The 15,228-nt window shown below is 61.5% G+C and overlaps 2 protein-coding genes across 3 annotated transcripts; both read left to right on the top strand.

Annotated features, from left to right (window-relative positions):
• The first annotated feature begins 65 nt into the window (after positions 1-65).
• S1pr4 (sphingosine-1-phosphate receptor 4) lies at positions 66-4,605 on the top strand. Its single transcript, XM_005083246.4, has one exon. It carries the CDS (start codon positions 2,760-2,762, stop codon positions 3,915-3,917), a length of 1,158 nt encoding a protein of 385 aa, XP_005083303.1. The 5' UTR covers positions 66-2,759; the 3' UTR covers positions 3,918-4,605.
• A 1,526-nt stretch (positions 4,606-6,131) lies between these two features.
• Ncln (nicalin) lies at positions 6,132-15,228 on the top strand. Of its 2 annotated transcripts, XM_005083247.4 has the most exons (14): positions 6,133-6,432; positions 9,015-9,205; positions 9,381-9,525; positions 9,660-9,754; positions 10,346-10,426; positions 11,081-11,184; positions 11,809-11,897; positions 11,980-12,298; positions 12,966-13,053; positions 13,140-13,178; positions 13,262-13,422; positions 13,857-13,910; positions 13,990-14,068; positions 14,151-15,228. In XM_005083247.4, exons 1-14 carry the CDS (start codon positions 6,249-6,251, stop codon positions 14,208-14,210), a joined length of 1,689 nt encoding a protein of 562 aa, XP_005083304.1. In that variant the 5' UTR covers positions 6,133-6,248; the 3' UTR covers positions 14,211-15,228. The 2 variants fall into 2 exon arrangements, with proteins under 2 accessions (XP_021090469.1, XP_005083304.1); XM_021234810.2 differs by lacking the exons at positions 13,857-13,910; positions 14,151-15,228 and having other exon boundaries at positions 6,132-6,432; positions 13,911-14,037.

Raw genomic sequence — 15,228 nt, 5'->3', positions numbered from 1 at the left:
GTCCTGCCCCGTTCCCCTGTGGTCTTCGCCCCAGGGTACGGGCGTCGGTGTGAGGGGGGAAGCTGCGTGCTCGGCCCCTCCGCCACCCCTTGCTAAGGGAGGCTGGGCAGCGAGACTGTGCCTGACACGGGGCTCGGTCCCCAAGCCCACTAAGTGGACACAGGGACTGACGGCCAGACTTGTCCTCCACCCCACTGGCGGGCATGGTGGTGGCTCAGCCACCCACACACAAACAAACGCCATCAAACAGCAAAAGAGCAGAGAAACACCGCCCCAGCAGCAGGGAGCTACGGCAGGAGGATGGCAGCTCCCCGGGGCCGGCTGTGAGCCAGGCAAATCTGGGCCACAGGCTGGGGGCGTGGCTCAGGGGTAAAGTGAAGTACGAAGACCCAAGTTCGAGTCCCCAGGGTCCACCCGGAAGCCAGCACAGTGTCTGTGCACCAGTACCTATACCTGTCGTGTCCTGGGCAGCTGGGGGCAGCGGGAGTTGGCAGGACGGCCCAGCCGGTCAGTGAGGCCCAGGTTCTCTGAGAGGCCCCTGCCTCATACAGGGTGGGGAGCGACCGAGGAAGACACCCAGCCCCGTGACATCACCCCCGTGACATCACCACAATAGACGGGGCAGGGGACATAGAACTGAGCCCCAGCACTGGGGTTACAGCTCGGTTGTCGTCAGGAGTTTGGGGTGCTGATGTGGGTCCCACGTGGCACATTTCCGCCTGGGCTCTCTTTGCAGCTGCCTGGCACACGTCCCTTTACATGGCTGCATAGTACTCTGCTCAGGGACACAGCATGACTTCATCCAGATGCTGGGGTGGGAGCCAGAGTCTCCGGAATGCGAAGCCCCACTCTGCCGCCGGTGTGTGTGTGTGTGTGTGTGTGTGTGTGTGTGTGTGTGTGGACGGCACCTGGGAGAATTGCCTTGCACACAGGGCCTAGGGCGCCGTCTTCAGTGCTTATCCGGAGCAGGAAGAGGCCCCCCACACAGCGTGGCCACATTGTCGCTGGCACTGAGAGCTCCGGGCTGTGAAGACTGACTCCATGCCGCTGTGTGGCGGCCGCCCCATGACATGGGGGATTCTCTGTCCTCACCAGCACCTCAGTGCTGACTGAACTCAGTGCATCAGGCGGGGAGGGGGTGGTGGTGGGGCAGGGCGTGGCTGTCCCCGAGAACCAGGTCTCAACCAGGGCGTGCCTCGCACGGGGCTCAGGGAGTCAGGGCGAGCGGACGCAGGGCCCCGGACGGACTCTGGGCCCCACGTGGGTCAGAGGAAGGGGCACTCAGGGGTCGGTGGGGTGGGGCTCAGCGCAGGGAAGGCACCGAGGCCGGGGTCAGGGCTCCGGTTCGCGGTCTGGCTCAGATTTTGGCTCAGCCCGGGTCATAGACACCTGTGATTGACACCCAGGCTGGGTCACGCCCCTCTCCCGGCCCCTCCCTCGTGGCCCCCTGGTGGTGGTGACCCTGGTCGCAGGGTGCCGGAAGTGGGGTCCCTGCCCACTCCCGCCCTACCCTTCCTGGAACCCCACCCCCAGAGGTACACCCGACGCCCTCAGGCCTGCTGGAGGGGGCTGGTGACACCCACAGGCCGGGGTCGCGGGTCACAGCCACCCCAGCTCCTGAGGGAGACCCCGTTTCCCCACCCTTCCTCAGCTCCTGACTCTGTCGCCCCCTGCCCAGTTCCCTGATGTACACAACCTTCCTGCCTCAGTTTCCCCTGCTAGCAAAGCCGAATGCAAAACCCTCTTTAGGCTGGGCGCAGCCTTTAATCCCAGCACTCGGGAGGCAGAGGCAGGCGGATTTCTGTGAGTTCGAGGCCAGCCTGGTCTACAGAGCGAGTTCCAGGACAGCCTCCAAAACAATACAGAGAAACCCTGTCTCGGAAAAAACAAAACAAAAAATAAATAAATAAACAAAAGCCGTCTTTAGTCGGCGCTGTCCAGGGGTTGCAGGTGCTCTCGCACATTGATTAGGCGCCTGTTGTGTTTGGGTGACATTAATTAAGCACCTACTTTGTGTGGATGGCACAGGGTTATTGTGGTTGTTGTTGTTTGAAGACAAGGTCTCTCTGATATGTAGACCAGGCTGGCCTGGAACTCATGGAGATCTGCCTGCCCTTCCTCCCAAGTGCTGGGACAAAGGCTGCACTGCTACACTCACCGTGGCACACACTTATTAAACATTGCAAACACTGATTAAGCACCAGTGAGTGGCTCAGTGGGCAAAGATGCTTGGGGGCCAAGTCCTGAGGACAGAGGTCCGTTCTGAGACCCACGCGGCCCCATAGGTCCATCCCTGACCCGGCATGCGCTGTCCCTACACACCAAAAACAAACAAGGGTAACGAACAGTTTAAAAAGTCCACGAAGCACCCGCTGTGCGTTTGGGTGACAGTTCCTTGCTGCGCACCAGTGACAAACGTTTATGATGGAACTTCTGTGCGTGGTGACAAGCATATAAATTAGCAAGCTGGGAGACACTTGGGGCTGGGCTGGCATTAGGCGGTGCCCACTGTCCCGTAGTGATAGCCCCCTCCCCATGCACTGGCTCCCATCCTCAGGACCCTGGGGGGCACTGAGCAGGGGCGGGGGGTGCCGGAAGGCTCCTCCTGTCCCCCTCAACCGTTGTTCAGGATGCCCCTCCCTGCCCTAGACTCACCCCCACCCACCCAGAGGCACCTTGAGCATACATAACAGGAAATTTCAAACAACAGGAAACCCAGGCCAGGCTGCGACTCCACCCTGCCAGGGGCCTCTGTCAGTATGTCCCCGGGGGAGGCCATGAACATCAGCACCTGGTCCTGTCACCGGCTGGCGGCCAGCGGTCACAGCCTCCTCATTGTCCTGCACTACAACCACAGTGGGCGGCTGGCCGGCCGCGGGGGCCCCGAGGACGGTGGCGGGCTGGGGTCGCTGCGGGGACCGTCGGTGGCTGCCGGCTGCCTGGTGGTGCTGGAGAACGCCGTGGTGCTGGCCGCCATCGCCACCCGCATGCGCTCGCGCCGCTGGGTCTACTACTGTCTGCTGAACATCACCCTGAGCGACCTGCTCACCGGCCTGGCCTACGTGGTCAACGTACTGCTGTCGGGGACGCGCACCTTCCAGCTGTCCCCTGCGCACTGGTTCCTGCGGGAGGGCCTGCTCTTCATGGCCCTGGCCGCATCCACCTTCAGCCTGCTCTTCACGGCGGGGGAGCGCTTCGCCACCATGGTGCGGGTGGCCGAGAGCGGGGCCACCAAGACCAGCCGTGTGTACGGCTGCATCGGGCTGTGCTGGCTGCTGGCGGCCACGCTGGGCCTGCTGCCCCTCCTGGGCTGGAACTGCGTGTGCGCCTTCCCACGCTGCTCCAGCTTGCTGCCCCTCTACTCCAAGGGCTACGTGCTCTTCTGCGTGGTGGTCTTCGCCCTCATCCTGGTGGCCATCCTGGGCCTCTACGGGGCCATCTTTAGGGTGGTCCGGGCCAACGGGCAGAAGTGCCCGCGCGCTCCTGCCCGCCGCAAGGCCCGGCGGCTGCTCAACACGGTGCTGATGATCTTGGTGGCCTTTGTAGTGTGCTGGGGTCCCCTGTTCGGCCTGCTACTGGCTGACATCTTCGGTTCCAACGTCTGGGCCCAGGAGTACCTGCGTGGCATGGACTGGATCCTGGCTCTGGCCGTGCTCAACTCGGCCATCAACCCCCTCATCTACTCCTTCCGCAGCCGCGAGGTGCAGCGGGCAGTGCTGGCCTTCCTCTGCTGCAGCTGTCTCTGGTTAGGCCTGCGGGGTCCTGGTGACTGCCTGATCCGGATCACCGAGGTCCACTCTGGTGCGTCCACCACTGACAGCTCGCTGAGGACCAGGGACAGCTTTCGGGCTTCCAGGTCACTCAGCTTCAAGATGCGAGAACCGCTGTCCAGCATTTCCAGTGTCCGGAGCACTTAGAGCTTGAACCCGCCAGTTGCCAGAGCAAGTGCTGCCCGGGCCTTCCTGGGAGAGGTGAGAAGGGACCGGACACAAGATCCCGGCCTGCTGGTGACAGGGAACATGCCGGCAGGTGCCAGGATCTGTCCACGAAGCCCTACCCCCCTTGTGCTGAACGTCTGGCGAGCAGAGAGTGGCTGGATCCAGATCTGTTGGGTCTGGGCCTCACTTTCACCAGGAGGCAAGGGGGCATTCCATGTCTGAGTTCACCTACAGGACGGGCACTGCTCTGAGTCACATGTGGGCATGTCGGGTGGGGGCTGCTGTAGCGCCTGACCTTGTCACACCCAGTGGTGCACAGTGCTGGGGGTGTGCTGAGTTGGGGGGCAGCTGCTCCATCCGTCTGAGGGCAGGCACCTTACTGATATGTCGTAAGAGCTGGTGGGGCGGGGGACACACCAGTCAGTCCTCCCTCTCGGCAGCGACTTCCCCGTTAGGACAGGCAGCCCACCCCCGGCCTCCAGGACAGCTTCTCATCTGTGTGGGGAGAACGGACCCACCCACGCCAGGTCTGGGGCAACATCTTGACCTGGTCCTGTAACCCGATGGCCTCACCCTTCCGTTTCTGAGTCACGGTGATGTGCCGTGACAGGGGACAGTTACGAGCCATGCATGACCGTGTAAGACTCATTAAAATGAGGGAAACCTGCCCATTCTGGTGCTCAGTGTTTTGTGACCAAGCTCGACTGACGGTGATGGAAAGGGTGGCGGGGGGGGTTGCCACTAAGTTCCTGGAGGGAGAGATCCAAGGTCCCAGCTCACATCTGTTGACTTTCTGCACTTCCGGCTCTGATGGGCTTCGGCCTTGGTTGCAGACAAATGCCACTCTTGGGGACAAGGCCAGCAGTCTGAGTCTCAGACTCTGTTTTCTCACCTGAGGCCATCAGAGAACGCATCGTCTCCAGGTTCTCCACAAGCTTGGAGCACGCTTCTAAAAAACTCTACACCGTACTGGGAATCGGTTCATGCCACTTCTCATGCTGAATTCTTACCTGCGTCTGCTGGTGGGTAGGTGGCAGTGTTTGGTCATTTATTTACTTATTGTATTCCTAGAGGTGTGAGTGACATATAATTTTAATTCACACCTTACATTACCCCAACTGGAGTCACTGGGACTGGTCAAATCCATAGCAATATTGCATACTCAGAAATTAAATTTGAATGTACACTAGGCAAAGCAAAACTTTGAGGTTAAGAATGCCCCAGACTTGCCAGGCGGTGGTGGCGCACGCCTTTAATCCCAGCACCCGGGAGGCAGAGGCAGGCGGATCTCTGTGAGTTCGAGGCCAGGCTGGACCGACAACCTTCAAAACAATACAGAGAAACCCTGTCTCGTAAAACCAAAAAAAAAAAAAAAAAAAAAAGAATGCCCCAGACTTGAGCAGGGATAGTGAAGACCTCCCCATCACCACACCAGCTCCACTACCGTGATTACCAGTCTCCCCTCGGCACAAAGCCCGCGCCGACTCCGCCTTCCCTAACCTTACACCTGTCCCGAATTTCATTTATTTTAGCCATCTTTTCACTCATTCACTTCAGAACCCCGCAGACACCCTCCGGATGTCACATCTGGTGACTGGGGCTCTGGGCACCGTCAAGACCAAGAACCGAGCCCTCGTTAACTTTCACATCTGCTTTTTTTGCGCCTTTTAACCCCCTCCCCTTTCAGAGACTCCAGCTCCCATAATCCTTTGTGCTTGTCCCACAGGACTACAATTCCCAGGGGAAACCAAGGCACCAGCCCGGCACTTTCTCACGTTCCCTTACTTCCTTCCGGGTCGCAAGGGCACGTTCTGCACTTCCAGGCTTTGGTGTTTCTTCTCACTAACGAAGCTTTACTGAGAATCCTCTTTAATAGTTTTTTGAACTATAGGTGTCTTACAACTTGGAGTTTATGAGTTCAGTAGAAGTAGGCTGTCCGCCATAGCTTCGTTCTGGGGGCGCCACAGTGGGACTACAACTCCCAGGGAGCTTCGCGCTCAGTGACTCCCACAGCTTCCGAGAAGCCTTAGCGCGAGTCTCGGTGTGCCTACAACTTCCAGGATTCCCCCCCCCGCGCGCTGGGGCCATTTATAGCGGCGTTCACTCACGCGAAAGACTACATTTCCCGGCAGGCCGCGCGGCGCCCAGAGCCGTCCGCAGCGCTGCCCGAAGGACCCTTGGGCAGGCGCGGGCTGTTCTTGGCTCTGCCCGAAGGACCCCAGCGGCCGCCCATGCCGAGCTGAGTCCGCGGAGCCCCGACCGCTTCCCGTCGCCGTCCGCCGCCGCCTCTGCGGCCTGCAGCCCGCCGTGATGCTGGAGGAAGCGGGCGAGGTGCTGGAGAACGTGTTGAAGGCGTCGTGCCTGCCGCTCGGCTTCATCGTCTTCCTGCCCGCCGTGCTGCTACTCGTGGCGCCGCCGCTGCCCGCCGCCGACGCCGCGCACGAGTTCACCGTGTACCGCATGCAGCAGTATGACCTGCAGGGCCAGCCGTACGGTGCGCGACCCCTGACCCCGTGCCCTGCCGCCGCCGCCCCCACTGTCATGCCGAGGACCCCCGACTCCCCACCCCACGGATCTCCTGCCTGGCGACCCCGCCCCGCCCTGTCCCCTCAGCCCCCTGCTGTCCCAGTGACTGCTGCCACCCCGATTCCCGCCTCTCCTGGGCTCTCCCGTCATCCCGAACCCCTCTCTGTCACTGGTTATCCCAGACCTCTCCCAGGCGTGCCGTCCCAATCCCGGGACCTTGGTTCCCGCAGCCCCGCACCGCCGCCCCTTTCCCTCCCTGCCCCTCGCTAGGGTTCCCTGGGGCCGCTGTCCTCACGCCTGGGTCTTGGGCCTCGCGAAGCCTCCTTTTTCCTGCCTGTGCTATCTGGCCTTCCAGAACCTCCGGTCTTTAGTTTGCCTTCCAGCCTCGATGCCCATTGTGACCCTGAGCATCAAGGCCAGGGCACCCCTTGTGGGGCAGATGTCCCCGCCTGCGTCCGTGCACTCCAGCCCTCCTGCAGACCCCAGGGGCCCCTGTGTCCACAATTGTGTTATTTCTCTTTAAAGGAACGTTGCCATGTTGGGGGCCATGTGGCTGCTCCGATTTGGGGAGCCTGGAGTAGGGTAGAGTCAGTGGTTGCCCATGCCTTGCAGGGCTGAGAACAGGCTCTGAAACAGTACCCTGGCATCCGGGGCATGGTAGGGTGAGGCTCTCATCCTAGGTGGCCAGGTGGCCCAGTGTTCCAGTCCCTTGTGGCCTGGTATCTTCTGAATCGTCACCAGTATAAACCGTCCACAGTGGGGTACCACTGAGTGGCTGGGGATACACCTGAGATGCCACGTGGAGCCAGTTGCTACCAAGCTGGGTAGCATAGCTTTTCAGCTCTTGGAGTCATTCCAGAGCGTTCTGTGGTCCAGAGGGTGGTTCCGAGACCACCATGCTGTGCCCACAACTTTCACCAAACCCCTGGGTGGGCTGGGGTGTGAATAGCTCGTGTTCTGAGCAGACCATATCGCCGGGCAGGGCCTCCTCTCCTATCCTCGGCTGGATATGAACTATGGGGCTCCTGCACCCCTGGGGGCCCGTGATGAGGCAGCCAGCCAGAGCAGGTCATGAGAAACCCTGGGCACAAGTCCCTTGAGGTCCCCTCAGCCCCAAGTTTCTTCCCAGCCTCACTGCAGGTCCCCTTACCCAGCTTCCCCTGGGTCTTGTAGAGAAACAGATGACATGGGCAGAAAGAGGCTTGTGGTAGGGTGTGACGGAGGCCACCATCCCTCCTGCTGTGGACTCTGGCCTCCTTAGGACTTGCCTTTCTGTCGCCGTGGGGCATGGGACAGGACTTCGGCATCTTATCGGCTTGGCCTCCCTGTGCTTGTGGATGAAGCTTTATTGACACTCAGGCAGGGCACCGAGCTGAGCAACCAGCCACACGGAGAAGCCTGCTGAGTGTGCACCTGCATTCATGGCATCCCTGCACCGACCACCGATGTTTGCGAGGGCTGTACTGTGGACGGGATAACCCTGGTTGGCCACAGCCCAGCCGCCCTCCTAGGGGGAGCATGGTGGTTTTGTGGGGTCCTGGGGACTGGTACCCAGCCAGCACTACCCACTGGGGAAGTCCCAGTGAGGAACAGAGCCTGGTGCGCAGTGCTGCCCTGCCTCAGCTCCTGGCCTTTGGGGCACTGTAGGGCCCTGAGGAGAGCTCAAGTCTGAGCCACTCTCAGAGGCCAGGAAGAGGTTGGAGAGAGGGGGGTGTTGCTTCTCCCTTTTGGGTCCCCACAGGTATAGGGTTAGACCCTGGAGGGAGCAGGGTGTCCGTGGGGTCCTGGCCCACGCTGGATTCCAGGACAGCTGTCCCTGGCCGGCCCCAACCCCACCTCCCAGGTTCTGCAGTTCTGGAAAATGAGGGCCAGGCCTCAGCTGACCCTGGGCCTGAGGCTCCCTATGGGCTCAAGTAATGGACGTTTCTAAACTCACTGTGGGTCTCAGCGTGTGCACATCCGGCTCCATTCCAGCTGCCGCCTGGGGTGTAGTTCACCCCGTGTAGCTGGGGGGTGATGACACGTGAACTATCCTAGACCCAGCCACTCCGTGCCTTTGACACCCGGGCCTCTGGTGTAGGAAGGTTTCATCGTAGTTTGGGTGTCAGCGTCCCGGTGACCGCCCTGGACGCCCCACCGTGATCAAGTCCCCTCTGCACTGAGCTGTGACTTTGAGTCTGGGTAGTCGTTCCCTGGCCCTCTTGGCCGTGTGACCTGGGGTGTTGCTCGCTGTCACCCTGTGGCAGTTGGTATGTGCTGGTATGTGCTGTGCCACCCAGTCTGGCGCAGATGGGCCCTAGGACCCAGGGGACTCGTTCCTGGAGGGAGCTGCCCACTCTGGCCTGAGTCCATGGTGTTCACGTCTGGCCCAAGCAGTGCAGATCCCTAAAGGCCCGGCTGGCCCTCCCATGGCTGTGTGGCAGGGGTTGCATGCCTGCCTTCCAAGAGCCACACCCCCACAGCCTGTGGGTTGGCATGGAGGCCCCAGATGGTGTCCACACGCTGGAAGGCTGGACCTGGGTTGTGATGCTGTGACCGTGTCCCCCACAGGCACACGGAATGCAGTGCTCAATACAGAGGCGCGCACGGTGGACGCGGATGTGCTGAGCCGCCGCTGCGTGCTTATGCGGCTTCTGGACTTTTCCTATGAGCACTACCAGAAGGCCTTGCGACAGTCAGCAGGTGCTGTGGTCATCATCCTGCCCCGAGCCATGGCTGCCGTGCCCCAGGACGTTGTCCGGGTGAGCCCATGCCACCAGCCCCATCCCTGCCTCTCTGGTTGCATCTGCTGTGTGTCCTCAGGTCCCTCGCTTTACCTTCCTGAGCCCTGAAGAAGGCGACATGTCCCTGAGGGCACTGAGATGGGGGACCCACTCTGGGGGGCTGCGGTCCCCTGAATGCATGTGCTCCCCACAGCAATTCATGGAGATCGAGCCTGAGATGCTGGCTATGGAGACCGTGGTCCCCGTGTACTTTGCCGTGGAGGATGAGGCTCTGCTGTCCGTCTATGAGCAGACTCAGGCTGCCTCTGCCTCCCAGGGCTCTGCCTCTGCTGCTGAAGGTGAACCAGGCTCCCGGAGGGTGTGGTGTGTCCGTGTCCATGGCTGGGGCTGTTCTGACCTCTGTGTGTGCGGTCTCCATCCCAGCTGTGGCCCTGGCCATAGGATCAAGTGACTCATTTCCTTCTGTCCCCAGTGCTGCTGCACACGGCCACGGCCAATGGTTTCCAGATGGTGACCAGCGGAGCCCAGAGCCAGGCGGTGAGCGACTGGCTGATCACCAGCGTGGAGGTGAGCGCCTGCCATGCTGCTCCTCAGCCTGCCCCAGGGCCTTTGCACAACCTGGCCCTGATCCCAAGGTCCAGTCACACCTCTGCTGCATGCAGGAGGCGGTGTGGCTCAGCGGGCAGCCCTCGCCCAGCACCATATAAACCTGGCCTGCTAGCACGCATCTAGAAGGCTGAGGCAGGAGGATTAGGAGTGCAGGGCCAGCCTTGGCTATGTAGTAAGTTTAAGGCTGGCCTGGGACACAGGAGACCTTGTTCTTTTAATAAAAGAGAAAGAAAGCCCCACACTTGGGGCTCTGGGGTCAGGGATACTCAGAACTGTGGGACAAGTGGGCCGGCCTGTCGTGCAGGCTACAGGAAACATCTGGGGATGTGGCTCCTGCAGGCATTGGGTAGGGGCGGCCTGACTGTGCACCCCCATCCTGGGCCAAGCAGTTTGTGGCCTTGTTGTCTGTTAGGGGTCTACCAGCCAGCACCACGGCCCTGTGCCTGCCCTGGGGGAGGGGTCTGGGGCGCCATCAAGCACACTGGAGTGACCCTTGGGAAACAAAGTCAGTCTGTGTTGGACATCTGGGATCCATTACTCTCTCCACAGGGACGGCTGACAGGGTTGGGAGGTGAGGATCTCCCCACCATTGTCATTGTCGCTCACTACGATGCCTTTGGGGTGGCCCCGGTAAGTACCTGGTATGCAGGCCAGGGAGGGATGTGGACACCTCCCAGGCACCACAGCGTCAGGTGAGGCAGGGGCCCCAGAGTGCCCTCAGCAGTTCTTAAAAAAGATTGCTCGTAGTTTCAGAGTCAGTTGTCCGGCATGGAGAAGTAGCTGATCGCTACATCCTGATGTGCAGACCTAGACAGACAGACAGACAGACAGGGCTTGGCCTGGGCTTTTGACACCTCACAGTGCACCCTCAGTGACAGCTTCCTCCCCCAAGGCATCCCCTCCCAACCCTCTCAAGTAGTGCCACTCCTAGGGACTGAGCACTCAGACCCTCTGGGCCGCTCTTGTGCCAACGGCCACACTCGACACCAGTGCCAGCCGGTTCCCAGGCCCCAGCCCTGTCTGTCTGTCTGTCTGTCTGTCTGTCTGTCTGTCTCAGAGTCTGAGGGCAGTCTGCCCCAACCACCCATGGCTTTCCTTTGTTTGAGATTGTGTCTCTGAAAGCCCTGCCTGTCCTGAACTTGGAGAGATCCCCCTGCCTCAGCCTCCCGAGCTGGGGCTAAAAGCATGGGTTTCCACGTTTACCTCCTCCCGATTGTCCCCGGGCCTGACGCCGGGTGGGTGAGCTGGGCTGCGGGCGGCGTCACTGACGGTCTCTGCCCACAGTGGCTGTCGCTGGGCGCCGACTCGAACGGCAGTGGCATCTCGGTGCTGCTGGAGCTGGCTCGTCTCTTCTCGCGCCTCTACACGTACAAGCGCACACACGCAGCGTGAGTGCCACCATGGGGCGGCCCTCAGTCCATCCCACACCTGGAGCTGCTGGTCCCTGGGAGGGGCGGGCTCATCTGGAGTGGCGCTCTGCCCTGGGTCCTGACCTCCACCCTCTCCATGCCCACACTTGTGAGCCGGGGCTCACCGGGTGGCCCTGGGCCATGAGTCTGCAGCCCTGAGGGGGCAGAGCTTCCCGTGTTTAAAGTCAGCAGGCAGCGCTGTGTGACAGTGGCCAGTCAGCAGTGCACAGGCCAGGGCCAGCCCGGGCTCAGCGGCTGCCCTGGCACAGTGTGTCATCACTGGGCGGCTTGCCTGTGGTCCCCAGGCAGGTGCAGAGCGCCTGTGAGATTCAGGGTCCTTTTGGCCAAGGTGCATCAGCTGGTCCTTGGCACCCAGGGGCGTGGGAGTCTGGGAACAGAGCGCTAGTCTGGGCTCCTCCATGTGAGTGTCCTTGGCGGCCTCCCCCGGGGACCTCTGTGACTTCTGGAAACACATGGCTGTCATATTTGGGGATGGCTGGCCTGGTGTAGGAGGTGCTTTCTGGCGGTAGGTCTGGAGAGATCTTGGGTTTCCATGTGTCCAGTCAGGGACCTGCGACCTGGCCGTAATACCCACATCTGCAGGTACAACCTCCTGTTCTTTGCGTCGGGAGGGGGCAAGTTCAACTACCAGGGCACCAAGCGCTGGCTGGAGGACAGCCTGGACCACACAGGTGGCTGGGGCGTGGCTGGGTGGGCTGGTGGGAGGGGCCTGGGTGGGCAAGGCCTCACGCCCTGACCCAAGCCTGCCCGCAGACTCAAGCCTGCTGCAGGATAATGTGGCCTTTGTGCTGTGCCTGGACACCGTGGGCCGGGGCAGCCACCTGCGCCTCCATGTGTCAAAGCCTCCTCGGGAGGGGACGCTGCAGCACGCCTTCCTGCGTGAGCTGGAGACCGTGGCTGCACACCAGTTCCCGGACGTCAGCTTCTCCATGGTGCACAAGAAGATCAACCTGGCAGATGACGTGCTGGCCTGGGAGCACGAGCGCTTCGCCATCCGCAGGCTGCCCGCCTTCACGCTGTCTCACCTGGAGAGCCACCGCGCGGGGCCGCGCAGCAGCATCATGGACGTGCGGTGAGCTGGGGTGCCCTTGAATGCCGCTTCTGGGGCTCGGTTCCCTTCAGAGCCAGGGGCTGGGGGTAGGGAGTGCGCAGCTACCACAGGAGCTTCTGTAAGGGAGACAGCCACCGTTTGTGAGGGGCACTTAGAATCTTCCATGGGAGAGGAGACGGGGTGGGCCTGTTGTGGGGTCGGGCTCTGGGGCTTCGTGGTAGAACCTTCTCTTGGGACAAAACTGGGCTGGGACACAGGCCACTGCTAGTGGCATTCCTTGAAGGGGAGTTGAGCCATCTTCTGGAACGTTCCATGGGCTGGCCACGGCTGTATGGCCACATGGAGCAGGGAGTGGGCACTTGTCCAGGGTGGGGGTGGGACTAGGAGCCAGGAACAAGTTGTGAGAGGCCAACAGCTGGTCACACACCTGGACCTGGGCCCGCACAGGCTGGCTGCTGGCTGAAGAAAGGTCGCGTGCCCACCCCTTCCCTGCAGGGCATCTTAGGCCCTCAAGGGTGTCCTGGGCCCCGTCCCCACAACACGCCTGCTGCTCCCCTGCCGCACTGGGCCTTGGCTGTCCTGCCTGGTGTCCATGACCAAACACTCTTAGGCCTGGCCCTGCCTGTCTAAGAGCCCAGGCACAGGGCACAGCCCTCCTGTCTGAGGGGCCTATCCCTGTGTTCTCAAGGTCCCGGGTGGACTCCAAGACCCTGACACGGAACACACGGATCATTGCTGAGGCCCTAACTCGGGTCATCTATAACCTGACGGAGAAGGTGAGCGAGCCATCTGGTCCTGGCCCTACTGTGTGGTGCACACAGCCCTGCTGGGCCGCCTCACACCCTATTCCCTCCCTCTGCAGGGGACGCCCCCGGACATGCCGGTGTTCACGGAGCAGATGGTACAGTGTGGGGTGGGGTGGGGCCAGGCCAGGGGGCCTCTGTTGTGACCCCGTGTGACCCTAGTGTGTGCCTGCCCCTTCAGGTCCAGCAGGAACAGCTAGACTCAGTCATGGACTGGCTCACCAACCAGCCTCGGGCTGCCCAACTGCTGGACAAGGATGGGACGTTCCTGAGTACGCTGGAGCACTTTCTGAGCCGCTACCTGAAGGACGTGCGGCAGCACCATGTGAAGGCTGACAAGCGGTGAGCATCTGGCCACCGTCCCTGGGTCCCCAGCGCCTTGTCCCCAGCCAGGAGACATAGGTCGGGTCAGAAGACAAGCACAAGAGCCAGTTTCTAGTCCCCTTCTTGACTGCCACAGAAATATTTTCAAGCTGGGCAATGGTGGCAAACACCTTTAACCCCCCCCAGTCCTCACAAGGCAGAAGTTCCAGGCCAGCCTGGCCTATAGGGAGAGTCCCAGGACAGCCAGGGATACACAGAGAAACCCTGTCTTGAAAAACAAAAACACACACTCAAAATAGTTTTAGCTTTCTCAATTGAGCTTCTGACCTGTAGTCTGGGTTAGCCTCAAACCCGTCATGCTCCTGCATCAGCCTCCCAATGGCTGCCATTCCAGGTAGCTCTGTGATGGAGCCTCCATCGGGGAGACCCTGAGCAGGGCTGTCTCTTGGCAGGGACCCTGAGTTTGTCTTCTATGACCAGCTAAAGCAGGTGATGAATGCATACAGGTGAGTGCTGGGCTGCAGCCAAGGGGCCTGATCCTCAAGGCGACCATTCTGCACCCTTGACCCGGTGACTGTCCCTCAGGGTCAAGCCAGCCATCTTCGACCTGCTGCTAGCCGTGTGCATCGGGGCATACCTCGGCTTGGCGTACACGGCCGTCCAGGTGAGCTGCTGTGCGTGGGGGGGGGCCTGGGGGCGGGGTGGCTCTCTGGGGTCCCCTCCCTAACGTGCTGTGTCCCCGCCAGCATTTCCACGTGCTGTACAGGGCTGTGCAGAGGCTGCTGCTGAAGGCCAAGGCGCAGTGACAGCGGCGTGCACAGGTGGCCCAGGAGGGACCGGCCCGCGCCCGCGCCCGCAGCCCGAAGCAGAAGGTTTTCATCAGTCACTGGGACACGGGGGCGCTGCCCCTTCCTGTGCATTTCCTCGAACTTCCTGGAGGAGATCCCGCCCACCTGCAGATGAGCCCAATGGATAGAATGGTCACCCCGCCACATGCACTGAAGGCCGCATGCCGTGGTGGCCTCCCCAGTGGCCGGGTCCCTGCAGCCTGCGCCTCCACAGCTCCCCAGGCTGCCTCCTGGCTCTGGCCAGCACCCGGCTGTGGCTCCCGTTTCCCCGGCCTCTCCCCCTCTTGTCTCCTTGGCCACCATTGGACCCAGCCGGTCCCCAGCTGAACCTGAGCCACCCGGTGTTCCGGCCTCACCATCTTTCCCCTCCGGCAAATGTCCCCTCCACCCAGGTCCAGGTGTTGGTGACAGGGCAGGGGGTGGCCTGAGTGGCGGCCTGCTGCCCTGAGGTTTTCCCTCCTTCCTTCTCCCCTTCCCCGTAGTCTCCCTTCCTCTGATGCATTCTGGGAAGGTGGCTCCTCTGTCACAGTCCCGGGACAGCCCTCTGGTACCAGCCAAGGGAGGGAAAGGGAGAGATGTCCGTCCTGGCAGTCCACCTCAGGGGCCCTACGGTGAATCTACTGGATTCAATAGCAATATGACCCAGGGGGGTTGCTGGGGCCAGCCTCTGGTGTCCCTCCAGCACCTGCTGAGGGAGGCCTGGCCCGCTGTGCTGCCTCTGCCTCGCAGCAGTGGTGGCTGTCACCCTTGGTGGCACTTGTGTCGTGGTGAGAGGGACCGGCCTGCTGCCCTGGCCCTGGGCACTCTCACTCCACGGACTGCTGGGGTGCAGCCCCTACTCTAGTCCTCACAGCTGGCTACAGGCCTGAGGCCGCTGCCACCCGTCACTGTGGGCCGCCTCTATCCAGACAGGTCTGGGGACGGTGGCAGGGGTCTACGGTTGGCAGGTTAGAAAAATAAAAGCCATATTGAAGGA

Source organism: Mesocricetus auratus, unplaced genomic scaffold, assembly GCF_017639785.1.
Source record: "Mesocricetus auratus isolate SY011 unplaced genomic scaffold, BCM_Maur_2.0 Super-Scaffold_100676, whole genome shotgun sequence".
NCBI lineage: Eukaryota > Metazoa > Chordata > Mammalia > Rodentia > Cricetidae > Mesocricetus > Mesocricetus auratus.
Note: the sequence above shows the minus strand (reverse complement) of the source record. Positions and strands in the feature narration are given on the sequence as shown.